The sequence below is a fragment of the Dryas octopetala genome, chromosome 7 (genome assembly GCF_963921425.1).
Source record: "Dryas octopetala chromosome 7, drDryOcto1.1, whole genome shotgun sequence".
NCBI classification, from domain to species: Eukaryota; Viridiplantae; Streptophyta; class Magnoliopsida; order Rosales; family Rosaceae; genus Dryas; species Dryas octopetala.
The window spans coordinates 7,934,958-7,961,792 of NC_141372.1; the positions used below are offsets into that span (position 1 = coordinate 7,934,958).

Below are 26,835 nucleotides of genomic sequence, written 5' to 3' on the forward strand. Positions count from 1 at the left end.
ACTATAAGTTAGGTCAAATGTGAGAGATCAAAAATGTAATTTGTCTAAAAACATTTAGCATATAAAGGACCATCGGTTAATTTTGATACTATATCAACTAAAGTGAAACCGATTCAAACTATATATACCATAATTATAATTTTACATTATATTTTTTATAGAAAATTAGGATTAAATACCAAATATTAATAGTTTTTTAGTAAAGCAGTAAGACACTAATTTTTTTTAGTTTAGGTACTAACCTAGAGTAAAACATTTTGGATTAGGTCACAAATCAGTTTGTTATACAGTTGTAACTGTCGAACAGTTACAGTTGTAATTGTCGAACAGTCACAGTTGTGACTATTTAAAATTTATAAAAAATCAAAATTTTTAAGGGTTTCATAATTTTGATTTAGGTTTGGGGGATGAAGTCCTATAACCCAAAGACTAAACATTAAAGTTTAAACCTTGCAAATATTAAAAAAAACAACAAATCAATAAAAAAGTTATGATTGTTAGACAGTCACAGTTTGATATAACTATGTTTTTTAAAGTTGGTACCTAAACTAAAATTTAGTACCTAAAGTGAAATGACATAAATGGTTTAGTAGTTGAAATGAAAAAACATTATAATTTGGTACTAAAGTCAATAGACCTAATTTTTTAATACATAAACCTCAATATTTTATACCAATACCTTTTTTTGCTCGAAATTAAGTATCTATATATTTAATAATTAGGTCAATATATACCAATGTAATTTGGCTAAAAAATTTTAAAGTACAGTGGATAAATTTAAATTTATATAATTTTTATTTTACCTTAATTGATTTTTTGAGGTAGTAGGTACATATTGTGCATTTTGCCGCAGAAGGAGAGTCATGACTCACACTCACCGACAGGAGAGAACAGCATATCATATAAGTTAAATAATTCAACTCCAAATTTAGCATTTGCAAAGCTGCGTGGCATACGTCGTCGTCTCCACTCAGAGAGAGAGAGTCACAGAGAGAGAGAGAGAGAGAGAGAGAGAGAAATACAGAGGAGAGAAAAACAGAGACACAGAGAAAAAGCAAAAGCCGGGATCTTCATCCAAATTCCCGGAAAAAATCCAAGCCCGTCTCTCTTTCCAATCACCCAATGCCCGCCAATTCGTCCTCACCATCCCAAACCCAAATCTCCCACCATCTCTCTTTCTCTGCTCAAGTTTCATTTCCCAACTTGCCCCCATTTTTCAGATCCCCTGTTCTTCCCCAATTACACATTCAATAGATCCTAGATCAATTAGATAGACCCATATTTTACAATTCCCATTTCTTCAACATCCCCTGTTCATATTTTCCCGATATTCATATTTTTTTGTTGCTCAATTGGAATCCCATTTCTTTCGAATTCCGATATGGACGAGTTTGGTGTCTTGACCGAGAGGTTCGGGTTAAAACCCCAAGGAAAATCGGCGCCAATGGCCGCATCGAAACGACCCGCAAACGATTCTGGTTTAAACCTCAAAGCGTCGTCGTTCTCTTCTTCCAGATCGTCCGCCAATTCCAATTCCGATTACGCGTCTTTTCACGACGACCTTAATGGGCCCTTCCAATCGAGCTCTAACAACAAAACGTACAGCTCTGGAGGCTTGGACGATTACGACGACATCTTTAGCAGCAGACCCGTTAAGCCCACGGAGCAACAACCGCAAGGTTCTTCTTCTTTCAATTTTGATTCGATGTTTTCGGGTTTGAATGCGAAACCGACGTCGTTTAGTGGCTATAACAATGATGACTATGATATGCTTGGTGGAATGCCCGGCGATATTTTTGGGTCATTTGCTTCTTCGGCTCCGAAGCAGAGTGCGCAGAGAGCTCCCACTAATGACCTTCTTGGTGATCTCGGCGGAGTAAGAGAGAAATTGCAGAGTTTGAACTCTAATGGTAGTAATAACAATAGGTCTGGAAAGGTGGGGAAGAATGTAGCTGATTTTGATGATTTGATACCTGGGTTTGGTGGGAGCACTCCTTCAAATAATGGGTATGTTTGCCTTTTGCAAATAAATGATTTGGGTAATTAGTTTTGTATTCTTATGTTAGTTTAATGCCAATTCCTGTGGTAGATGGTAGTTAATCATCTTTTAATGGATAGTTTAATCATTAGTCATGGTGTTTTTGTTTCTTCTCCAACATTCCATCTAAAATGCACCATTTTAGTCTCAACTGTTTTAGCCTACTCCATGTATTGTTCTGTAATTATTCTTAAACCCCTTTTGGAATAACAATGGAAATGTTACTTGTCTCAATGCATGTAGATATTTTGTTTTGCTCTCAGACATGATTATATTGACTTACTTGTTCAGAGTCTGCATCTTCTATGAATAGTTTTGCTTGTGGATGTCATGACACTCATGACACAGTTACTAATATATTGTTTGCTACATGGGTGAGTGACACACATGTTCTCATTTTAATACCTTTTTGTTCAGAACATACGCACCGGAAAATCCACCTCAGCAATCGGGTTTTCGTTCAACTCAATCAAACTTCAGTTCAGAGGATCCCTTTGTGGTGTTAGAATCAGTTTCAACTTCAACTTCAACAGCAGCATATAGTTCCTCAGATTTTCTATCAGAACTGGAACAAATCAGTAAGGCCAGTAATTCAGGAGGTGCAAAATCAAATAATTCCACAACATCAAAAGTCCCTCCAAAGCCAGAACAAGTTTTAAATGGAGGTAAAGGTTCTTCTGCTTCTTCAAGTTAAAAAAGAAAGGTCAATAAATTTTACTTTTCCCCTTATCACTCGCTCAACTGATTGCAGAAAGGAGCTCTGGTGTGTCTTCTATAGACGAACTTGAAGACTTTGCCTGGGGTAGGGTGCAAAATAATGCCACTGGACACACAAATTTTCGTTCTCGTGAAGAAAGGGTAGAGACCTCAGCCACCAGACGTAGTGGATCTAGTGAAGATGATCTAGACTTTTTCAACATGGGTTTTCGATCAAACAGTGCACCAAGGTCAAGGGTTAGAAATTTGGTGAGAAACATAAGTTTAGTCAATATGCTATTCTTCAACACAAGTGGATTATGTTAGGTTCTTACTATGCAATTTCCAGGACCCAGTGTTTGAGGCACAGACAAGCAACAGAGAAGGGCCTAGGCCCTCGAGGACATCTTCTGCGACTAGCATTTTTGATGACTTTTCTTCAGTGTTTGGAGGTAATTAATTGTTAAAAGTCTACTTTCATTTGTAGCAATTGCATATGTTATTTTGGGTTAAAATGATGTATTTTCAAGAACCATGTAATAAATTGAAACAACTGCAAAAAGTAAGAGAGTGGGATAATAATAAAAAATCTTTTTGGGCTTGATGAATTTTTTTTTTTTTTTTTTCATTTATATTATATGGATACATGCATAATAAGTTTATTTTTAAACTATGTGTATTGTTTCGTATAATTGAAAAGTGTATGGAAAACAAGTATTTTTATGCGGACTTACTGACTGGAAGTTTTTGTTTGCATCAGCTTCCGCTGTATTTGAAGAATTTGAGGAAGTTGAAGGCGAAAGTGAAGAAAGACGAAAAGCCAGACAGGGACGTCACCAGAGAGCACAGGATCGCGCGGTCTGTGTTTCTCCCACTTTTTTATTTTGCTGGTTTTTAATGCTTTATTCTGTCTCTGTTTTTGTTTTGATGAGTGTCAAAGGAAAGTCTATTTATATAAAGAGAATTAGAAAAAGTTGGAGCAGATGGGTTTAAAATAAAAAAGGACACCATAATGCAGTGGTTATACCTTAAAATTTAGAGTCATCATTAAATTCTAGGATTTATGTCTTCTTTTTATTTTCTGTTTTCCTGCAACAAGCAGTCCAATGTTGACACTTTTGACCATTCTATTACCTGAACTGTGATAAGTTACCTTTAAAATTTGAGCATAATGTCTTAAACAAATACACAGCCATAGCTAGTTGACAAGAAGTTGAATTAATTGCTCTTTAGTCTTTTGAGGTTCAGCTACATCACCTTTTGGTTCTAGTACATAGCAAGTGTGTCTGATGGACTGCTTGTGACCCTATTTATTGTTGAATTTTCTACTTATATCTATCTAGCACAATTTGACAAATTTGATTGTCTTTATCCAGTTACAAGCAGTGGCTGATATGAACAAACGTGATCTTCAGGCTCAGCAGGAGCAAGAAGAAAGGCGCGTAAGTAGCATCTAATCCATTGGTATTTTGATGTATTTTTCAGGATTATTGTATAATGATTCTTTATAAACTGGTCGAATTTTAATGTTCAATTTTAAAATGTTTTGAAATTATATATTTTAGTGTCAGGGGCCAGGGGTAGCTTATATTTTGTGTTTGTATATAATTTTGTAATTTAATTTAATTTCTTTACATTGTAGCTTATATTTATTAACTTAATTGTATTTTTCAATTTACTTTGCAGAGAATTGCCGAGACTTGGGATAACAAAATAAAGGGCTGGTCTGGGGGGAAAGAAGGCAATATGCGTGCACTATTATCAACACTGCAATGTGTATGTTATTTTACTTAGTAGTATGCGTTTGATAGTTTGCATTATAACTGTAGTGCTTTAGTTCACTAGAAATGATCAGCTCACCTTTATCTTTTCATTTTCCTTGCTTTTTAACATCTTACTGGATACTTGATTGGCCAAAATAACTTGCTGGGTATTCTGAAGAAGAAAAAACATCTTACTGGACAGCTGTTATACAATTTAAGTTATAGAAAAAAAAGTCAAGATATCAAGTTATGGAATTATATAAGTAATCTTAGTTTTAAAAGAAAAAAGTAAATTCGTTAGACTTCAAGTAAGAAATCAATTCGAATCCCTGTGCAGAAGACCAAGCTGATCAATATATAAGAAACACTGGGAAAAAATAGTGCATATCTAATAGAGGCTACTCTGTTCTCCCTGAACAATGATTAGTCTTACCAAGTGTGCAATAGGTCTCATTGAGCTACAACATGTTTCAGTATGACTTTGGATTCAAAGTGTGTATGCCTGAGCATCATATTGGCCTACGCTTCATAGGAGAACATTCTTTTTCATAAAGGCTAATGTTATTGAGTTATGCTTGTTAAATGATACCTTAGAGATGTGCAACACTATTTTGTGCGCTATACATTCTTAGGTAGTCAGGTAGAGGCTTATGCCATGTGCCCATGCGAGAACCTCTGTAATAGAAACTTTCTATTTTGAGAGGGCAATTGAATTGGTGAACCACTCTCTCAGTATTCTATAGTCTTCAGAAATGTTTTGGAGATGAAGAAGTGTATGTTAGGATTGTCAGATCAAGCTTAATAGGATTTTCTGATGTTTGTGATGAAAAGCATGTTTCCTTAACTTCATTCTTTGCTGCAATATGTTAAATGATTTGCTTTACCAAAAAAGAAATAGTTTTTTTTTTTCTTCGCGACGCCAAACATAAACTCTTTTGGCTTTTCGATACCAACTGATTTTCTTTGTTTTTGGAATGGTGAACAGGTGCTTTGGCCTGAATGTGGATGGGAGCCAGTTTCCCTGACAGATTTGATTACTTCTTCCTCGGTTAAAAAGGTTTTTAGAAAGGCCGCATTGTGTTTCCATCCTGATAAAGTTCAACAGAAAGGAGCTACTCTGGAACAAAAATATATTGCGGAGAAGGTTTTTGATATCCTCAAGGTACCTTTGTCAATGTATCAAATATTTAATAGAAACAACGTATTTTATTTTAAGACCTCAAGGTACCCATCATGGTACCTTGATATTTCTGATAAACCCACCATAGAGGTACCATGATGGGAGCTCATTCTAGAATATTTCTGATAAAATTGTTCATGTCTATGTTAATATTAAAACTTTTGTTCATACCATAATTTTTGTGTTGCATGATCACTCTCATTTTTCCTTGTATTGGAAACAAATTTAAATCATTTTTTCTTTTATTCTAAAGTGACTTCTATTGTTGAAGTAGCTAGCTGTGCTTGTTTTTCTTCTTTTAATTATGTGGTTTTATTCTGGAACAGGAAACTTGGAACAAGTTCAACAAGGAGGAACTTTCTTAGTATTTTGGACGTGTGATTCATTATTCTTTAGAGCTTCCCTTTGAGCGTGGCATTCACAATTGGGTCTGCAGCTGAAAAACGCGATGGTCTGGTCTGAATTCTGAATTTGGGTGTTGTTGTCTATTTACAAGACTTTCGTTTGTATCGATAAAATGGTCGGTACGTAAGGATATATATACTTTTGTTTATGGTTTTGTAAATGAATGCTGTAACTGAATTATATTTTGAATTAATTACAGTGGAAATCACATGCATACTCCCACTGAGATACACTCAGGACTGCTCCAGTTCTTCATGCCCCGCCCACTTTGGGGGTTGTTCGTTGTTATTATTTGAAATGGTTCTGAATTTGACCAATTGAAGGGTTATACAACTACGATCTTGTTCAGAAAAGAGAGTACTATTTCAATTCCTTTTTAGTATTCGGGTCAAACAAACAGGACCTAAGTGATCGGACTTGAAACTAATTCCCCTCACCATCAAAAACACGAAAGACAAGGAATGTCCATTCGGTCCAATTTAAGTCCGCTCCTAAAAAGACGAGTCTTCCTACTCCTATAGTTACTATACCGTGCGTAGCAAGCAAGCAAGGATTGAGGGCCTATATATACAAGGACATACAAGGCTAAGACTTAACTATAAGAGCCTTACAACCCGATCATAAACCCTAGCCGCAGGCATCTAATCTAGGCTGGCCATGGTGATCAACATCATCGAAAAGGATGACGATGACGACCCCAGCCTTTTATGTAATTAACAAATTCACCTTAACCACTACCTTGGTTAACTGTTTTGACTGTAGTACTGTGAAGAATTGGATTCAAGAGAGTGATCAATTTTACGGCGAGAAAGGCAGGCAGAACATTGTTGTCGGGATTTGTGGTGATCGTGCGGTAAACTACACTGCCAATGATGGGGATTTTTCACCCCCCAAAAAAGACAAAGACTCACCTTTGTACATTTTACAGTTTTAATAGAACCTTGTAATGCTTATATTCATTTCAGTTAATTATGTTATATTTGCAGGATAATAGTCACCTCTAGGCTCTAACCTTGTAGAGATTTTCACATTGTGTTGTGGGGCTCGTTATGTATGGTAGTTTTATTGTCCTTATAGTTGTCAAGGACTTTTTCGCGAATTGTCACAACACTTTTGTAGGGGTTGGAATCGAAGAATGGCCGAGAAGATGGAGAAGTTTCACGGCGGAAGGCAAGTAGAGCTGCGAGAATTGGCAGCTGCTGAGAAAGATATTGTAACTAAAGATGAGATGAGTAGGTGCAGTTTGTCGCAGTTGGCAAAGGTGGACTTAGTAAATCCTAATAGGATTGAATGGAGAACTGACAATATCGTTAAGTATGCGGCTACTGAACCCTTTCTTGCTTTGCAAATTGGAGCCAAGCTCTTGAAAAAATCTCACTAGTTATTTATTCCTTTTTTTTTTTTGGAAAGAGGAAATTGAATTTCTACAGTACTTTCAATTGAGCTACCCAATAACTGTTTGGTCATCATATTTCGTTTGAGTTTGTCAGATTTATTCATCGAGTTGAGCTTTGCTGCTGAAAGATTTTATTTAATTTTCTGGGCCTATAATTTGTTAAGCTAGTTCGTTTTGTGGGTTTGGGCCGTTGAGCCCCCTTGTAACAATTAACAAAAGAAAAAGGCAGTACAAATAAATATTCAATTTATAAAATAATTTGTTTATAGCAGCTTTTTTTTTTTTTTTTTGCAGAAAATGCATACTAATACAGGTTAGTCCTTACAATATCAGCTTATAAAACTTCAATATCACTAGAGCAGTGAAGAGAATTAAACCCCACAAAATGAGTCGAAATTATATTTTTATGCTGCTAATGCTGTAATGCATCTCACACTCCCAAGGTCACATGTGGTGCACAAGTTTGTGGGGTTGGTAATTTGGTTTTGCAATGATTATCATTTGATCATTCCAAGAAAGTTTCATACAATACTTGAATTGAATCTGCATTAGCTAAAATATCCAAATCTCAAGTTTATATACTTTTAACTAGAAAGTCAAGTCAATATTGGGGGCTAATTCTATAATCTATATTATCACAATTTGTGTCTAATTGCACTGAATCATAAACTCATCCATATGGACTTCAAGTACAGTAAACTGATTCGACATTCTCCTGAATCTTGGAAATCATTGTTTAGAAAACGAAGGTACACTTTTTTTTTTTTAACCTTTACCTACCAGCAAAGGCACCATTAAGGCATTAACTCGCTAAAGTGCTTAGATTACAAAAAGAAAAAAAAAATTAAGAATAAATACAAGTATGTAGCAGCATCCCATGACAGGGACAGAAGACCTACCGCTTTTCCTCCACAATCTTCGGGCAGCGGCCAGAGCAGCCGCTCTCCCACTACCGCCATTCTACAAGTCTTTAACTTCACATAAATATTTACTAATAATTTTTTCATATCTGATACATTATATTATCGAATTAGATCATATATATATATATATATATGAAGAAATTCTTCATAATTAACAATTTTGATTTGTATTCTTCACGTCATGTACACTCTAACAACATAAATGCATGTCTCCTTTTTAATTTTTGGTTTAGGGAAAATAAAATTTCCAAACATATACATATAAAGGGTCAAAGAGTTAAGTTGAGGCATTGGCATGTAGATGAATGGACAGCACTAGCTCATGCACTATCCCCGGTAACTACAACTATGTTTCCTAACCTCCAAGGGTCAAGTTCTTTATGAGGAAAACCATTATATAAGTCCCACCTTTCCCTACCCTTTTGATTTTCTAGGAGAATCACACATACATATCACACTTGAGAAACTATTCATTAAATTAATCGTCCTTTTGCTGTGCATAGGAAACGTGCAGTATCAATTTTAAAGGAAACACTTGATCAAACTTAAATAGCAAATTGCATTAGCTTGTGCTTCAATGTATTTTAAAGGTAACACTTCAGTTTAAGTACTTTAAAGTTGTTGCAGCATGGTCTGGTTAGGATAAAATATGGAACACATGTGGGATTCTGATTTCTGAGTTCAATTCTTAATTATGATATATGCAAAAGGATGTCCTTAATTGTTGGAACATTTTCTGGAAATTCTAACCTATATTGATGGGGATGAAAAATTTGCTTGTCATATAAGAATCATTGTTTATTTGATGGGTTTAGCAACTCAAGCCATGTGCTAGCATTGTCTTTCTCAGTGACTTGGCTAGTGTTTATTGGAGATCACTTGGTAAGGTAAATGATGAAGAACATAAGAGACTGAAGGGCAAAACATTCATGAGTCTTCACCACTCCATCCCATCTTAATTAATTGGTCATGTCCATGCATAGATGTTGATGTTAAAGCTGAGTCTTTAGACTTTAGTCTCTAGCACTCAGTCCTGTTAGTAGTTGTAACACAAACCCATACCTTAGATCTTCCCAGAAAGGTCAAAACAAGCATTGGATGGTCCAGATTTTGGCAGTGGGGGTTCAAGAGTTTGCATTCTCAATGGTGCTTATGAAAGGTACCATATTTTCCATTTATGGAATGCCAGTGGGGGAGCAATATGATTGAGGAAATGGTTGGACCTAGAGAATTGCATCAAGAATTTAAGACTAATTAACAAGCTTTTTCTAGGATTCTTCTATTTTGCATTGGAAATACTCTGGATTTGATTTCAGATAAATACATACATATCCCAGCCTTTCTTCCATTGAAGACAGTAAAAACCAACACAGAGAAACTAAACATCACAAATTAAAACTTGTTATGAACAGGATGGTGAACAAGAACTGACCCTAATGACCAATTCTCTTCCTTGATTAGGAAATGCTAAGTAATGATGAGACTGGTTAATTCTGCTAAATCAATAGCTGGTCTTGAATGGCTTGTATGTTTTGAGATCAGAAACCACCCCAGCAATTGAGCCAGCAGCAGCAGCTATGGTTATTATAAGGCAAGCAACACTAAGGATTTGGAGGCAAAGCCATCTTGTGCTCCACTTTGGTATCTTCTTTTGCACAATGTACATCTCCACAGGGAAGTAAACTGTGAGTGGCCAAAATCCAAAGGCACCAAGTAGTCCAACCACATCATTAAAGAATGGGAGGATCATGGAGATCACAGTGGTTACAATCACAAAAGCTGTCCTCCAGACCAATCTGAAGAGGTTAAGGTTGTAGGAACCGAAAACCGGGATTGGGACTTTGATGTCTTTTGTGATGAAATCACTATCTGGGAATTTTCTTGCTGCTGCTTTCTCAACAAAGGCGAAAAAGGGTTGGCAATAGACTTGGTATGCACCAACAAGGTGGACTACTATGGCGGCATTGGCTATGTCCAAGAGCCAATATGGGTTATAGAACCCAAAACCAGTGAGCAGGTTTCCAGGGGATAAATCTCCAAAAGCAGCATAGCCCATGCAGCCACAGAGCATGTAGAAGAGGGTTGTGACTGCCACACTAATTTGAGTAGCCTTCTTCATTGTCTTGGCTTCAGATGGTGGGGATTTAACAGTGTCCTGTTATGTACTATATGGTTAGCCAAATATATAACTCACTGTGAAAGGTAATAATATTCTGGCTTTTGAACAAAGATATCAACCTGAATTTCAATGAGGATGAGAGAGTAAGAGTAGGCAAAAGCTATGTTTCCAAGTGCTTGGAAGCTCCTCCACATCTTTTGGGTTTGAGTCACAGTGCCAATGCTTATTCCAGTCATACTTCCCATGATTTTTCCATTTTCTGGAAATTACCAAGCAGAAAAACAAGCTTGAGTCAGCTTTACAAGAACCCATTTAATCCTTAAAAACCAAGTCCAGATTTAAAAGCATCAACATGGCACTATAGCAGTAAAGGTAGCTAATATTTGTACCTGCAACTTGAGCAATTCCAAGGCCAAGTCCAATTGATGAGTAAGTGAAGGACATGACTGCAGCAACAATGGAGAGCCACCACAACTGATCAAAGTCTGGAATTTGAGAGAATAGAATTTGTGTGATGCCGAAAGCAATCATATAGGGGTTGCTGTTTATGTGGCATGGATCTTTTCCACCACTCTTGTGGAAGCAGTTAGACCTCTTTATGGCCCTGTTTATAAATCAAATCAATAGCAACAACCCATTAGCCCAAATAATATTTTGAGTACACATCACTAAATTAACATCACCAACTTCTTAATTGAGTTTAATTTTTAAACACTCAAGACTTACATCATGCTTATAGATGATGCAATAGTATAGCCAATGGAAACTCCAAAAAGGTTCATGTACTGAACATAGCCACAAATTTTGACCTTAGCTCCACCTGAGAAACAAGAAATGAATAGAACAAAGGTTGAGCTTTAGAACTTCTGAAAAAGACAACCCTTTTCAGAAGAGGCCTAAAAGATCAAAATATTAGCAAAATTTACCAAGGTTGGATCTCACAGCATCCATGTAAGTATAGTTTCTCTTTCCAGTGACAGGATCTTTGGAACGATAGCAAGCAGAGAGAAGAGTTGAAGTGTAGTACGTCACAAATGAGAACATGAGCATCACAGAAGGGCCAGCAACCCATCCAAGCTGAGCTGTGGCCCAAGCCAAAGACAGAACCCCAGACCCGATCACAGCAGTAATTATGTGAGCACTTGCAGTCCAAACATTTCCTGGCCGTCCATAAACAACACCAAGATGAGTCCCAATTTCACATGAATAATGCTTTAACTTATATACTGTGTTGGAGAAATGAAATTTACCAGTTCGTTTGAGACGGCCATCGTCATCAAAGCACTTGGAGCCTCCTTGTGGAAACACATCCACTGAGACATCAAAAACTTGGTGATGGGGGAGCATCTGGTTCTTTGTGGCAGTGTTATCACCCATCTTTGTCACAAAAAGACCAAAACACAAGCCTTTTAAGTTGTGTACTTTGTAATCTCAAAGTTTGTTCAATATGTATGCAAAAGTGTATGAAAAATAGGGGAGAAAGAGACGGACTTTTCTCTTTAATGGATCTAAGCCTAGTTATGAGCTTGTTTAACTCTCACTACTATAAATGAAACTGGGACTGTCACACTAGCACACCCTAAGAAGAGTCACAGAAACCCAATAAATAATTTGCTACTTCTAGTAAGATAGGTGTGCAGTGTGCTTCAAAAGAGTGAGAGAGAGACAGAGAGGCTCTGTATCCTTGATCAGTGAACTTAATTTGATATAGAAATGGGAATGGGAGTGGGGTATATATAGCCCTTCTGAGGCAGAAAGGTACACACACCCACGTGGTTTAAAAGAGAACCAAGAAGACTGGTACGCCAACCAGCAATGCAATATTTGTTTGTGTGCAACACAAAACCAAATCCTCAGCCAACTTGATTCCCAAAGATTTTTACAATCTCTGCCAACCTTTGATAGTGTCCCACCAGAGCACTTTCTCCCTACTCTTCTTTTCAAAACTAAAAAGTAATTTCCCTTTTCTAACAAATTGCCAAGACCCAGATCAGTAAGAGCCACTGTTTTGAGTTACTCTATTTGCTGATATAGTTAGCTTGTAGCAAAGTCACATCCCTTTTGTTTATATGGCTTTGCATCAACCACATGTTAATCATGAAAACTACTATAACATAATATATAGATATATGAATATGTAAGCAAAAGTAGCTGAAATTGAAAAACAAAAGCTTCTTAAGACCCTTACCGTCATTGCCACCCTTGTTTCTGTTTCTAAGCCTTAATACAATTAGACCCACAGCAGAAACTCTATACAAGAAGTATAGAGATGGGTATTAGTTCGTTTTGTTGTGCCTCTCTTTGATCAACCCACCTTCCTTATATAGTAGAATTGAGAGCTACTAAAAACCAATAATTTAATCTATCTCTTTAAAAGACCACCTTAGAAATCAGAATAAAAAAAAACTCCCACGTGTGAGGTTTATCATCCATCCCTTACTGAAAGCTAGAGAGAATAATGAATATGGTTCCCTCCCATAATTCATTCCCACAAACAGAGACTCAGAGAAGAGTATATAACCCATTCAGAGCATATATTATCGATTATATGATCAGTCAAACGTTTCTTTTAAGTGATAGTGATATTAAAATAATCTAGACATGTAGTGGTGTTGGATCCAACCAACTTATAACCACACTCACTCAATTTAGCAGTGGAATTTTATTATCTTACTGGACAGCTGTTATAAACCAAAAATATACAAGACAAAATAAAACAAGCATATCAAGATATGGAATCATATGAATAATATTGGTTTTTAAGACAGTAAATCCCTGTGCAGCAGACCAAGCCGAGGCTACATATATAACATTCCTGGGGAAAAAAATGAATAAATACAATAAAGTTACATAGATAGTAGAGACTATTTATTTCTTCAGTCTTACCAAGCCTACAACAGAATTCATTGAGCTGCAAATTTGAAGTTTGATTATTTTTTAGCATATTGATGTGCATGTTTGATTAAGACTTTGGACTGACTACAGTGTCAAAGTGTGCATGTGAAAGCCTCATATTGGCTTATGTATTGGAGTTTCTTTTTTTTTTTTTTTGATCAAATCATTTTTTGTTCATGAGACTTGAACTCAAGACCTACTCCGACAAAAAGACCGTGTGTCATTCACTAGACAACATGATTATTGGCTATGTATTGGAGTTTTGCAACATAGAATTCTATATGCTATACATACTGAACTAGTCTTTTCCTTCTTCTTTTTTTCTCACTCCTAACATTTTAATCTGTTTCCAAATTGTTTCTGATTTTGGGTCAACCAAAATGACACAGAAAAATAGATATTCAATGCTGCTTATTAACTAGTATTCATGGAATCTTTCCCAAGTCAGTTTGGATTAAAATTATTGTATTTTGAAAGCGGATAAAGGAAATCCCTTGTATGTAAAAGTCTCAAAACAATTTGGGATATAAAGGCGGATTGCAAGGTTTGAGGCAACCCAGAAAGCACATGATGATCAGCTTTATAAGCCTGCTTAGATTGGGTATGGACATTTATAGGTAAGAACTAAATTCCTTTCAATGGGTAGTTGTGCAACTTCCAAAATGGGAATCTGACAACAAAAAAAAACAGAGATATGCCAGAAACTTAAAAATGTTAAAAAAAAAAAATATATCCATATTCAGAAGTAAAGTGTGCAAGATTAAAACATTGAGCATTTTAGTTTTCGAAATAGAAATTGCAAATGAATTCTATTCACTTCAAATTCAGATGAATGTTTGTATTCTGGTCAAAATAGCATGTGCTTGTGTGTAAAGGGACCTCGTTTGGGTTTTAGGGTTAGGTGTTGTAAGTTTATGGTTTTAGGGTTATATTGGAAAAATAATTAAATTGATGTCTGAATCAACATAGTTTTGAATATAAGCCCCACATCAATGCAGAAAATATTAGGATTTAGAGCGTCTGGACTCATTCTGGTTGACCTAAAAATATCTTTCCAAGTACTAATTCATGGGCCTTCACGGCCCACCCACCCATTTCCATATTGATTGGTCATGGGGGCCAAACTGCATGTGACACTGATGTGCATGAATAGAAATGTAACAGTAGTACAGTACAAATCCCCCAATGGTCTCAAGCTGCTGAGCAGAGACACCATCGGATGAACTAATCATGGTCTCATGTTTCATCACTATCTATCAGATCTGATGCACTCCATGACAATCAATGGATGGCCAAGATGGGCCAGATTTCTTTCTGTCAGTGGAGGTTTAACAGTTTGCACTCTCAGTGGTGCTTATGAAGGTATACAAACCATAATTGCCATGATGAAACAGAACTCAATTGGACCCAGAATTGTATCAGGAAATTAAAAGAGATCAATAAGTTTTTGCAATAATTCTCTTTCCCTAGCTATTTAGGGAATGCAAGGAACACCAGAGGTGAAATTTTAGTGCATCAATAGCTGGTCTTGAATGGCTTGTAAACCTTGAGATCATGGACCACCCCAGTAATTGAGCCAGCAGCAGCAGACAAGGATATTAAAAGGACAGTAACACTTAGAATTTGAAGGCAAACCCATCTTGTGCTCCACTTTGGGATCTTCTGCTGAGCAATGAACATCTCCACAGGGAAGTAAACTGTGAGTGGCCAATATGCCAAAGCACCAAGCAACCCAACCACATCATTAAAGAATGGGAGGACCATGGAGATCAGAGTGGTTACAATCACAAAAATTGTCCTATACACCAATCTGAAGAGGTTAAGGTTGTAGTGACCAAAACCCGGGATTGGGATTTTGATGTCTTTTGTGATGAATTGGCTGTCTGGGAAATATTTTTCTGCTGTTTTCTCGATGAATGCGAAAATGGGTTGGGAAAAGACTTGGTATGCACCAACAAGGTGGATCACTATGGCAGCATTGGCTATGTCAATGACCCAATATGGGTTGTAGAAGCCTTTGTCTGTAAGAAGGTTTCCAGGGGCGAAATCCCCAAAAGCAGCATAGCCCATGCAGCCACATAGAATGTAGAAAATGGATGTGACTGTTAAACTAACTTGAGTGGCCTTCTTCATTGTCTTGGTTTCAGATGGTGGGGATTTAATTGTGTCCTGTTACATACAATGTGATTAGTGAGATACAAGAATCACAGTTAAAGGTAAAAAGATTGAGACTTTTAAAGAAGATGTAAACCTGAATTTCAATGAGGATCTGGGAGTAAGAGTAGGCAAAAGCTATGTTACCAAGTGCTTGGAAGCTCCTCCACATCTTTTGGGCTTGAGTCACAGAGCCAATTGTTATTCCAGTCATACTTCCCCTGATTTTTCCATTTTCTGGTAATCATGCCAAGCACAAAAACAAGCTTGGGTCAGCTTCACTACAACCATTTTAATCCTAAATTCTAAGTTCTGATTTAAAGGCTGATCAACATGGCACTAAAGCATTGGCAGTAAACGTAGCTAATATTTGTACCTGCAACTTGAACAATTCCAAGGCCAAGTCCAATTGATGAGTAAGTGAAGGACATGACTGCAGCAACAATTGAGAGCCACCACAACTTATCAAAGTTTGGAATTTGAGATAATATAACTTCGGAGATGCCAAAAGCAATCATATATGGATTGCTGTTTATACGGCATGAACCTTTTCCACCACTCTTGTGGATGCAGTCAGCCCTTTTTATTGCCCTGTTTATTTTATTAATCATAGCAAAAACCCATTAGCCAAGTTCTTAATTAATTGAGTTGTAACTAAACACACTCGGACTTACACCATGCTTATAGATGCTGCTATAGTGTATCCAATGGCAACTCCAAAAAGGTTCAAGTACTGAACAATTCCGCAAAGTTTGACCATAGAACCACCTGAGAAATTGAAATTAACAGAACAAAGGTTGAGCCTTACAACTTTTGACAAAAGGGTACTCAACTATTTTTCATATGGGTCAAAAGGATCAAAGTATTAGCAAAATTTACCAAGGTTGGATCGAACAGCATCCACGTAAGTATAGTTTCTCTTGCCAGTGACCGGGTCACGATAGCAGGCAGAGAGAAGAGTTGAAGTGTAGAAAGTAATGAAGGAGAACATGAACATCACAGCAGGACCAGCAATCCATCCAAGCTGAGCTATGGCCCAAGCCAATGACAAAACCCCAGACCCAATCACAGCAGTAATTATGTGAGCACTGGCTGTCCAAACAGTTCCTGCTCCAACACAAAGAATGAGCAGCATTTTCACATGATCAAGGCCAAAACATGCATTTTACTTAGCATTGTGTAACCAACAATGCTCTAACATAAAAGCTGTGTTAGACAAGTAGAATTTACCATTTCGTTTGAGACGGCCATCGTCGTCGAAGCTCTTGGAGCCTCCTTGTGGTAGTACATCCACTGAGGCATCAAAAACTGGGTTGTGATGAAGCTGGTTCCTTGTACCATTGTTATCTCCCATCTTTGTCATAACGAGACCAAAACATGTGTGAGATACAATTAACCAAACAATGCTTTAGTACTTTGTACCTCTTTGTAATCTCAAAGTTTGTGCAGTATGTATGCAAAATCTATGAAAAAGAGGGAAGTGAAAGAGATGGGTCTTGTTCTTTGATGGATCAAACAAAGGCTAGTTATGATTTTGTTCAACTCTCACTGCTATAACTGACTTTGAGATTGACACACACACCCCAAAGAGTATAGACCCAAATTCTTTACTGTTAATTAAGGTTATTTGTACCACATTTATTGATTGTATTATTCACTTATTAACATAAATAAGTTTCATCATTAATTATAGTAAATATAGTATAAATAGTTTTATACACAATATATATGTGACTTGATACAAGTCATGTGAGTGAGAATAAAATTAATATCACGTCTGATAAAAAAAAAAATTGGAGCGTGAGTCTATCAATTACCAACGTTATATTTGTGTCTGTGCCCAAATATACTTCATTGAACATGACTCTTAAGACTGTAAATGAACTTCTCTATCCTCCCAAAGAGACTTAAATCTCTCCAAAGTTCCAACCGTTGACTACCTCCCCCACCTGAGCACCTTCTCACTCTTCTCTTTTTCAACACTAATAGTCTAATATGTAATTTCCTTCTTCTTTTTTTCCGAACGGCCAAGACCAGTATCAGTAAAAGCCACCGTTTCGATTTACTCAATTTTTACAAAAACATGACACGCACACGCGATGCATATATAATATGCTGAAAATTGATACACGATGCACATACAACATGATGAAAATTAATACATGTACCCCAATATGTTAAAAAAAAATATATATATATATATATATATAATACACGTACACAATCTATCTTCTAAGAAAAATTAAAGAACTTTACGTCAAGAGTCAACAGTCATTGAAATACAAATGACCAAAAGACAAAAAGCAAAGGTCATCACATATTCATGAATTTACAACTCTTATTAAGTCTAGATCTCAAACCGAACTCGTCTGAAATATAAACACAATATCCACACAGCATCAACCAAATATAATCTATCAGACTATGATGTATACAAATACATATATATATATATATTATATTATAGACATGGTATTTCTGAATCTCAAATGAGTCATGACATTATATCTAACATGCATAACCATTTTCTGACTGTTAAGGCCAACTAGTGACTGATTTGAAGGCTTGAAAGTATTAACATAAAGCAATTAACTCAAGACCCCTTACCTCATTTCCACCCTTATTCTTTCTCTTTCTACTCCTCTGTGTGTTTGGATAATACTTCTTGTGATGTGATTAAACCCACAACAGAAACTCCATTTAAGTATTACTTTTTTGTTGTACAGTACTGTCTCTACTGGATAATATAAATTCATTGAACCTGCCAGGCTGCCATATATGTATATATGGTAGTTCAGGAATTCAAAACTTATAATATGATCTGTCTTTTTTTTTTTTTTATGGTAAACATAATATAATCTGCCTTTTCGACCTGGATTCTCTAACCTGGATTCTCTGCCTTGCTTCCCTGCAAGGCTGGTACTAAGCTAAAATATGAGTTATTGAAGATAATCTCTTCTCTCTACTCTTTCTCTCTCTACTTTATCTTCAAAGGCTCAGATTTGAGTCTAATACCAACCTTGCAGAGAAAAGCAAAGCAGGAGATCCAGTTCCCTGTCTTATTATAATAGGCCACCTCATAATCCAAAATTCCCATGTGTAAGGCTTTTCACATACCCCTTACTGAAATTGATTAAGATAATTAATATGGCTCCCCCATAAATTCATTCCCATAAACAGAGCATAGTACCAAGTATTATATCACTCAAAATTTTCTTTTTAAATGATAGACTAATAGTGACACTAAAATAATCGTGTCATAATATCGTACCACGTAATCTTTTAACAGGTGTTCTAAGTGAGTTATTTTGGCTACAATTTGATGGCATTGTTTGTAAAGGTCCTGCCAATTGAGAAATCTTGAATGCGACCATTGTATGTATAATTCTTCTCTCAAAATTGGTCATATGTTTGGTATGTGATTTAAATGTGGTAAAAAATTGTATACAAGATTTTTTCCGTCAAACCTAGCCATTCAACAAATTTGGGTACAAGGTTCTAATTACTCAAAACCAACCTATTTATATTGAATGGGACAACAATTTGTAGCTAAACTACACTTCAAAGGCAAATCGTGCCTACTCCACATAAATTATCGACTATAATATCACTTGTTGGAAGTGTTGATGCAAATTCTCGTGAGGTAGATGCAACAACTTAGAAACGCTGATCTGGCTGATCAGATGCTTTGCTGGATGATGAAGTGGATGTTGATTGAGATCTTCCTGCAAAAGAAACAAGATCAAAGGAGATGGACCGGTGTGGTACCAGCCAAACACGCTCCGATGATGAAATCAGTGATGGTGCACTACAAGAAAAACCTTAATATATATCAGTGATCAACCGATATCTATTTAGGTTTCCAACCGATATATTGAGTGCTGATATCTATTCTCCCATATTACATATCGGTTATACACTGATGTCTATACTATATTAGATATCGTATTTTTTTGATAATCTGATATGATATACCACTATCGTTATCGGAATTAATCATTTCTGATATCTTAAAAACTGCATTCCGATATGTAAGATACTTATGATATCATTAGTAATTTTGAAACCGATATAAAAAATGTATTCAATATCGTCTTGGTACTTAAAATCAGATATAAAATGAGTATAGCATATCGGTTTTGTAATTAAAATTGGATATAAATGGTGTATCACATATCGGTTTGGTACTTAAAATCTGATATAAAAGGTGTATAATATATCGGTTTGTACTTAAAATCTGATATAAAAGGTGTATAACATATTAGTTTTGTACTTAAAATCGGATATATAAGGTGTATAACATATCGGTTTGGTACTTAAAATCTGATATAAAAATATGCTTTAGATATCGATTTTTTGTTTTTTAAATGATGTTGAAACTTCATTCCTTATCGTTGCATTTTTACATAATCTAATATGCAATAAGCTTCTGATATTGATAAAAATTAATTGGTAAATATACATCCACGCAACAATTACTAAGCTTCTAAAGTAATCCAACTTAAATTCTTCCATTCATATAAATGAATCCAACATCCAAACTCAGTAATGAAGTTAACAAAATAAGATTACAAATCCATATAAAAATATGGATAGCCCTCATCATGTATACCCCAAAATCACTATCCTATCTCCATAACCTTCACAAAATCTATCTCTAGCTAGCTATATCATAATTAAACACATACCAACATGTACAAAAATAATGAAGGCATGACAGTGCAATTCAGCTAGGCCTAAATTCTGCCTATACAAAAGATTTGAATGTGAACTAGCTAGTATATATCTTCATATCTACAACAAAATGCTCAAAAAGGTACCAAAAACATGCATGTTAGTCTAAATAAAATTCATGGAAACATAATCTCCCCATTCAACCCGGACTTCATCTATTTGTTTTTGTGTGTAATTGCTCATCTTGTTCTTTAGGTGACTCCACTGAAAACAAGAAAAAAAAGTGCATTAATTAATAAGATTGCAGCAAGGATCCCAAAATATTGAAAAGTGCATTCAGCAAGGATCCCAAAGGGCATTAAGAAAATATAAGCCAAAAGCATTAATAAGATTGCATCAAGTATTGAATTTAGATGGCTGCACATATATATGATTCAGATGGCTTTCAAATAGCCTACATTTCGTGCATTCAGCAAGGGCTTTCAAATGGCTGCACATATATATGATTCAAAAAATGGGTCATGCAAGTATAAATGAGTAGTCACGGTATCAGCCTAGAGTTTAGCAATAATGCAAGTAAAAAATAATGGAAATAGAAGAGAAATGCAGACCATTAACCCAAACACACTCTTTAATGCACACAGCACCAACCCAAACACACATACATAGAAAAAATTAAAAAGATGCAAAGCCAGAAAACAAAGTCTTAAAAACCAGCAACAAACTAGTATCCTAGCTAGGCCATCCCTTTCTCCTATAATTCCCTTTTACAAGTTTCCCAAGTTAGAATTGTACAAAGGATAGCAAAATATACCAGTCAACTGCCCCAATAGGAGTAAGTATTCTAACCTGCAACTCATATGCAAGGGTTGTGTCCTCAACTATTTCCTTCATGTACCTCATGACATAATATCCACATTCAACACCACTCGGTTGTTTAGGACACTACAGACAAGCAAAGGAAATTACATAGAGTTATACTTAATTAAATTAGTCCAATGTGTAAGACATAAGAAACTTAAAGACTTAAGTAATACATAGACACTTACATAGAGATGCTTCCAAGTTGGTGATTTCAGACCTTTTCTTCCTGTAACCCCATTAAATTGTCTAATAGCACTAGTTAATTTAGACAAAATATCAATTTAAGTTATATATCACAATTTAATATACAATCCAAATTATGTAAGATGGTACATATTAATAGACACTTACGTGTTCACGACATCCATCCAGCCTGCATGGGTTATTGGTTTGTCTTGGAAGAGGGTCCATGATGTGGACTATGTCCTTTTCTTCATTAATGATTGTAAGCATGCTTTTTGAAAATTATATCAAGAAATTAACGCTTGAGTGAATGCAGTCGAAGTATTTACAAATCATCTTGGTGCTTGAGTGAATGCTTGAGTGAATATTTCTTGTAGTGATGCTCACACACACACAAAGCACATGATGTACGTAGCAGGGGTCACCTTTCAGTAGCAGTGTCTTCATCTGTCATGGTTAGAAGAGATTCGCAGGTGCTTGAAATGGCCTCATCACCTTGTGCAAAAGCAGTATATTTATGTTGATTGAGGAGAGCATGATTGACTGCACATCAAAATATAAGGATGTGAAATAAAATGTACAGGGCCACATTGATTGGTACAATTTGATCTTATCCTCAGATACACATTTTTCAAATTCAACTTACTTTGTCTAACACTGGTTGGGTTCATCAATATGAAACCCATATCTTGGGAGGTTGCCAGGTCTATAGGTCTTTGTCTACTGGCAATTTTAACAGTTTTGCAGACATATGAGCAGACATGTACAAATAAATGTTAGAATTTGAAGTTTGAATTCTGACGGCCAGCTTCCTAGAGACAACTACTGAAAAGATACTAACATCATTGAACTAGATGAGAAGGATTTAGTAATTGATTCTTACCGCAGATTGAAGATTTCACTATTTGCTCCCCAGCTCAAAAGAAGCTCAGCAGTCAGCACAATCCATACTCTCATTCTTCACGGCAAAAAACAGTGGGGTTTCTTTAATTTCCGTCTTATATTGGATGCCATCTGGGTCTTCCAGTAGAAGGACCTGTCAATCGGCTCAACGTAGTAAATACTAACAAATTCCAGGAAAACTTAAAGCTTCTAATCTATTTTTGGTGGCCAAGAGGAAGTTGATGCATTAAGAAAATTGGAGAAGTATGCTGAAGAGAAAACATACACAGTACCTGAAGTGCCTCTGAATTACCATTACCAGCAGCAATATGAAATGCAGTTAACCCTAATTTATTCCTTTGGTTCACTTGGGCACCATGCTTAAGTAGAAGCCATAAAATTCTGGGAATGAGAAGGCAACCAAAATTTATTAAGGTAATTAACTCTGTCCGTGTGTGTGTGTGTGTGTGTGTGTGTGTGTGTGTGAGTGAGAGAGAGAGATAGAGATACTTCATCTGCTGTGGATATGATGATCTTGACAATTTAAGGTTCCAATGAAGAGCAGAGTTCCCTTCTGCATCAGCATCATTAATTTAAATCTATATTTGTCTTCAGAAGCAGCTGAATGACGGCTACATCTCCCACCTATCCATATTTCATAAAGTTTCTGGTCACATCACAATATAATCCCAACACTAAATTAGTATGAAGTATATTATATATATGGTACTTGCTCACTCCGTAGTTGAAAAACAGGGACTTGCAGCTTCTTCAATTAGCAAATATTTTTCCTTGCAAATTTGACATACTGTCTTCTGGATTGTATTCGAAGTTACAACTATAGATTAATTACTTTGCATGCAGGAATGGGACACGTGCCTCACATGTAGTTCTTTTTTTTTAGAATCAATTAATTAAGGAAGGAAAAACAATGGAACAAAAAGAAAACACCAAGGCCACAACACCAGTAGTCACAGGCAAACAGACCCAAAGCCCAAATACAACAGAGAATACAAAGCAAGGCCAAGACCCCAACCACTAACAAGTAACAATCAGAAACAGCAATAAAAGAGAACAAGGACTAAATCAATAATCGAGTGTGCAAGTTGGCCAAAAAAAAAAGATGTGCAGGTTGGCCCAGTTGGATGCCTAAGCTTCATTTAACTGGAACATCATAATCTAGTTATTAATCTGAAAAGAATGTTTGGTGGGGTCATCAATTCATGAATTCATTACAAGTCCCAAAGTAGATGTGTTCATTGGTTTACCAAAACAAACAAAAGATGTGTTCGATCATTGCATTTTTTTTTATATGAAAATTATAAGCATGCTTTTTTTGATATATATATATATACATATATATAGTTCTATAAGTATGCATGGATACAAGGAGCTTTATGCTAATACTTTTTCGTTTCACATAAATAGCCAAAGTAAAGAATAAATAACCTATGGAAGATAGCACAATCATAATCAAACCCAAACCTATATACTTATTCCTTAGCAACTAAATTAATTAGTATATGACCATATTATGAAACACCAAGTAGAAAACTGTCCACATAAGCTCAAGTCAAATTTCTGTTAGCACATTAGAAAACCAAAATTTCACAAGTTTTCAACAATTTTTTTTTCAAGAAAATTGCATTATGAGAAGAACAAATAAAAAAACAACCTTACAAGACACCCAAAGCCATAAACAAAGACCCTATATTTCATATTCAAGGCCTGTACATCTTCACAAATGAAATCACTAAACACACAACCCAATGTCTCAATATACCCAGATACTTTCATTGCCTTTATAACACAGACACACCAGCTGACCAGCTCATGGGATTGTAAATCGTACTTGAACACATGCTTTCATTTCTTACAAATCAAAAAATGAGAATCTCCACAAAACCCAAAATTAAAAAGAAATAAAAAAAACAACTAAACAAGCTCAAGCTAACACGCAGACATAATATATAACAAAATATAAAAATTTTATAACGACCCATGTCTGCAAACAAATAAAAATTCATAGATCGAGCTTCAAAAGAAGCTTAGGAAGCTGAAATTGGAAAGTAAACGCTAAAACCAACAAAAAAGAGGAATAAGAACATGGAAAATCGAAGAAGGAGATGGTACCTGCGCTGCAAGAGGTTGGGGGGTCCTTCTGGAGATCTTTGAGCTCCTTCAAGATCCGCTTTAAAGCCATGGATGAACCTCGTAGATCGTCACAGATCTAAGAGGAAATGAGTTTCAGAGAAAAGGAAGAGAGAACGCACTTGACGAAGTGTACAATAAATTCAATAATAATAAGATGAGAAAGAGACAGAAGAGGAATGAATATAATACGTATTGTCAGTATGTGCCTGAGAGAGAGAGAGATGCATTACCCGTTCTTGATTAATTTTCTGGAGCCCAGTACAAACGAACTAAAAAAAAAAACCCACATTTGAACAACAACAGAAACCACAAAAAATCCCTAATTTGAAACCCTATTTTTAGAAAGAAGAAACCCACGAGGAGGAGGTACAGAGAAGGGGAAAAAGCAAAAGAGATGAGGGATTGAGCTTACAATTTCCACACTCCAGTTGATCGACGCCGTAACCAAAGGACGCCATCGACGCGAAAGAGAGGAGGGAGAATGAGAGCCACCAACAGCAAGGACTTTTGGCAGTGGCGACGCCAAGATCGACTGAGAATGAGAACGAGAGAGAAGGATTGAGCTGGGTTATTGATCGAGTGAATGAGAGAGAAGGAGAGTGTACGAGCCAAAGAAGAAAAAAAGGCCAGGAGTTTGAGGGAATATGTGTGTCGTGACTGAGGAGTTGGGAAACCTGCTAAAATTTTTAAGTTGGGACCCCGTGTTTTTTTAGGTGAAATATAGTTATCAGATATGACTTTTACATATCAGTTTTTTTTTTAAGTTAATCAAAAGTACAAAATTAAGATATCAAAAAAAAAAATTAGTGATATGTTAATAAATTAAGACATCATTTAAAAAATTAACCGATATCTAAAATTTTACAATATCAGTTTATATAAAAACTGATATTAAAACAGTGATGTCTATTCAAGTTTTTCTTGTAGTGTATACAAGGGAGTTGTATTCCTTTAATATATAATTACCTAGGAAATTTGGATATTTCCCCCATAAATTCCTAAAAATACAAGGAAAAATCATCAGTGAGGCTATGCAGAATACATCTTACAGACTTTAATGGTGGCCATCACCAGACTGTGCTTGAGGCTTACAATCATAGAAAATGTGAAAAATCATATGATAAAGAGAATCATTGTAATGCATGGTATTGTTCAAACAAAAGATTCAAAAAACTACTGTGAACAAGAGTGAGTCTACAAATAGAATGAGTCACCAATTCAACATAGAACACTGATTCCTCCCAAAAGGTTAAGGTTTACAATAGACCAGAACAGAAAAAGGAAGAAAAAGAAAAAAATTTGAACTGCCAAGACATTGTCACAAGACATTAGAGACAAAATACCAAACACCATTTCCACAAGAAGAGTCTACTACTTTCTTTTAAAACCATAACATAAAAATTGAAGGAAGCTAGGAATCCCACATATTAGTTAAACCTGTTGCCCACCTCTTTTTTTTTTTTTTTGTGGGTTCTTAAAATCATGTTGAGTTGGGTTTGTTGAGAGACTTATCACTTAGCCATCATGACTTTGACGAACTCCTCATAATTTATCTGGCCATCCCCATCAACATCAGCCTCACGAATCATCTCGTCAACTTCCTCATCAGTGAGCTTCTCCCCCAGATTTGTCATCATATGGCGCAACTCAGCAGCGGAAATGAAGCCATTCTGATCCTTGTCAAAAACTCTGAACGCCTCTTTCATGGCGTTGAAAGAGTGTCTTAAAATTAGGTATCTATGGCGGTGTTCCTTTTGCCATTAATTTTATGACGTTTCTACATGGTCATGGTTTAGTCAAAGTATCCATGACGTTGAAAAAACGCCATCTCATTTTCTAATTTTTATGGCGCATTATCAACGTCATTATTTCATTATTCAATGGCATTTTTGTTTGATTGTCATTATTCAAAACAAAACAAAAATGCCTTTTCATGACATTGAATAGTGCCTTTTCATGCCTTTTCCAAAACAAAACGCCATAATATTGCCTTTTCATGACATTAATTTTTAAAACGCCATTAATCAAATGTCATGAAAAGTCAAATTTGTTGTAGTGCTTGTACGTATATAGCTGACTTGTATCGAAGCTTGCATGTGAGTCGTGACAAATTTATATATTTTCCATTTGAAAAAGAATAATATTATATATCCAATGTTGCATGTAACTTGCGTTGCATGATTTGCATCCAAGTTTAAATTTAACCTATTGTCTTGTTAATCTAGTTATATATCTATCTTGTATCGAAGTTTTAATCTGAACCATTGGTTTTTCAACCACAAAACTCTATAAATTAGTTCATTTCTAGTAGTACATACTTGTCATTTAGACCACAACACACTTAATCTGAGTGAATTAAAATCGCCTTTGGAATAGTTACCAGTCTCTCTGCAACTTGGTAAAGACTCTTCGATTAATTGTTTGAAAACCAATTCAACCTTTACGATTTTTTACTTTTATTTACAAAAAAAATTCCTTGTTCATTTATATATATATGGCTATAAATAAA

The 26,835-nt window shown here is 35.7% G+C and overlaps 4 protein-coding genes across 16 annotated transcripts; 1 reads left to right on the top strand and 3 right to left on the bottom strand.

Moving 5' to 3' along the window:
- The first annotated feature begins 963 nt into the window (after window positions 1–963).
- LOC147279256 (Chaperone DnaJ-domain superfamily protein) lies at window positions 964–6,296 on the top strand. The gene is made up of 9 exons (XM_086250607.1): window positions 964–2,007; window positions 2,456–2,703; window positions 2,790–3,004; window positions 3,084–3,186; window positions 3,495–3,592; window positions 4,111–4,176; window positions 4,421–4,510; window positions 5,483–5,659; window positions 6,004–6,296. Exons 1-9 carry the CDS (start codon window positions 1,382–1,384, stop codon window positions 6,040–6,042), a joined length of 1,662 nt encoding a protein of 553 aa, XP_086106733.1. The 5' UTR covers window positions 964–1,381; the 3' UTR covers window positions 6,043–6,296.
- Window positions 6,297–9,775: 3,479 nt separating this feature from the next.
- On the bottom strand, window positions 9,776–12,826 carry LOC147279257 (amino acid permease 3-like). The gene is made up of 7 exons (XM_086249918.1): window positions 12,709–12,826; window positions 11,771–11,897; window positions 11,447–11,680; window positions 11,247–11,340; window positions 10,910–11,124; window positions 10,640–10,779; window positions 9,776–10,556 (listed from the first exon to the last, which is right to left on the bottom strand). Exons 1-7 carry the CDS (start codon window positions 12,712–12,714, stop codon window positions 9,903–9,905), a joined length of 1,470 nt encoding a protein of 489 aa, XP_086106044.1. The 5' UTR covers window positions 12,715–12,826; the 3' UTR covers window positions 9,776–9,902.
- Window positions 12,827–14,930: 2,104 nt separating this feature from the next.
- LOC147279258 (amino acid permease 3-like) lies at window positions 14,931–16,932 on the bottom strand. Its single transcript, XM_086249685.1, has 6 exons — window positions 16,800–16,932; window positions 16,449–16,676; window positions 16,244–16,337; window positions 15,946–16,160; window positions 15,667–15,806; window positions 14,931–15,584 (listed from the first exon to the last, which is right to left on the bottom strand). The coding sequence occupies exons 1-6, from the start codon at window positions 16,930–16,932 to the stop codon at window positions 14,931–14,933; spliced, it is 1,464 nt and encodes a 487-aa protein (XP_086105811.1).
- Window positions 16,933–20,061: 3,129 nt separating this feature from the next.
- On the bottom strand, window positions 20,062–24,985 carry LOC147279259 (uncharacterized). 13 transcript variants are annotated; one of them, XM_086251058.1, is made up of 11 exons: window positions 24,739–24,985; window positions 24,557–24,595; window positions 24,306–24,402; window positions 22,683–22,817; window positions 22,466–22,574; window positions 22,174–22,326; window positions 21,937–22,013; window positions 21,716–21,833; window positions 21,293–21,561; window positions 21,093–21,188; window positions 20,062–20,507 (listed from the first exon to the last, which is right to left on the bottom strand). In XM_086251058.1, the coding sequence occupies exons 6-9, from the start codon at window positions 22,245–22,247 to the stop codon at window positions 21,444–21,446; spliced, it is 387 nt and encodes a 128-aa protein (XP_086107184.1). In that variant the 5' UTR covers window positions 22,248–22,326; window positions 22,466–22,574; window positions 22,683–22,817; window positions 24,306–24,402; window positions 24,557–24,595; window positions 24,739–24,985; the 3' UTR covers window positions 20,062–20,507; window positions 21,093–21,188; window positions 21,293–21,443. The 13 variants fall into 13 exon arrangements, 12 of the variants coding, with proteins under 12 accessions (XP_086107184.1, XP_086107186.1, XP_086107191.1 ...); XM_086251060.1 differs by having other exon boundaries at window positions 24,306–24,444; XM_086251065.1 differs by having other exon boundaries at window positions 21,093–21,156; window positions 21,293–21,362; window positions 21,459–21,561; window positions 24,557–24,985.
- Between the last annotated feature and the right edge of the window lie 1,850 nt (window positions 24,986–26,835).

Bases quoted from the DNA above. Each gene is read 5' to 3' on its own strand.
- LOC147279256 (XM_086250607.1), top strand. From the start codon at position 1,382: ATGGACGAGTTTGGTGTCTTGACCGAGAGGTTCGGGTTAAAACCCCAA. The intron at 2,008-2,455 runs GTATGTTTGCCT...CTTTTTGTTCAG, and splicing joins AGCACTCCTTCAAATAATGG to AACATACGCACCGGAAAATC. The intron at 2,704-2,789 runs GTAAAGGTTCTT...AACTGATTGCAG, and splicing joins AGAACAAGTTTTAAATGGAG to AAAGGAGCTCTGGTGTGTCT.
- LOC147279257 (XM_086249918.1), bottom strand. The intron at 11,125-11,246 runs GTAAGTCTTGAG...ATTTATAAACAG, and splicing joins GCATCATCTATAAGCATGAT to GGCCATAAAGAGGTCTAACT. The intron at 10,780-10,909 runs GTACAAATATTA...GGTAATTTCCAG, and splicing joins TGGAATTGCTCAAGTTGCAG to AAAATGGAAAAATCATGGGA.
- LOC147279259 (XM_086251062.1), bottom strand. From the start codon at position 22,247: ATGAGAGTATGGATTGTGCTGACTGCTGAGCTTCTTTTGAGCTGGGGA. The intron at 21,834-21,936 runs GTAAGTTGAATT...TTTGATGTGCAG, and splicing joins CCCAACCAGTGTTAGACAAA to TCAATCATGCTCTCCTCAAT. The intron at 21,562-21,715 runs GTGACCCCTGCT...ATTTTCAAAAAG, and splicing joins GAAGACACTGCTACTGAAAG to CATGCTTACAATCATTAATG.
- LOC147279258 (XM_086249685.1), bottom strand. From the start codon at position 16,932: ATGACAAAGATGGGAGATAACAATGGTACAAGGAACCAGCTTCATCAC. The intron at 16,677-16,799 runs GTAAATTCTACT...GTGTTGGAGCAG, and splicing joins TGGCCGTCTCAAACGAAATG to GAACTGTTTGGACAGCCAGT. The intron at 15,585-15,666 runs GTTTACATCTTC...TGTATGTAACAG, and splicing joins AGATCCTCATTGAAATTCAG to GACACAATTAAATCCCCACC.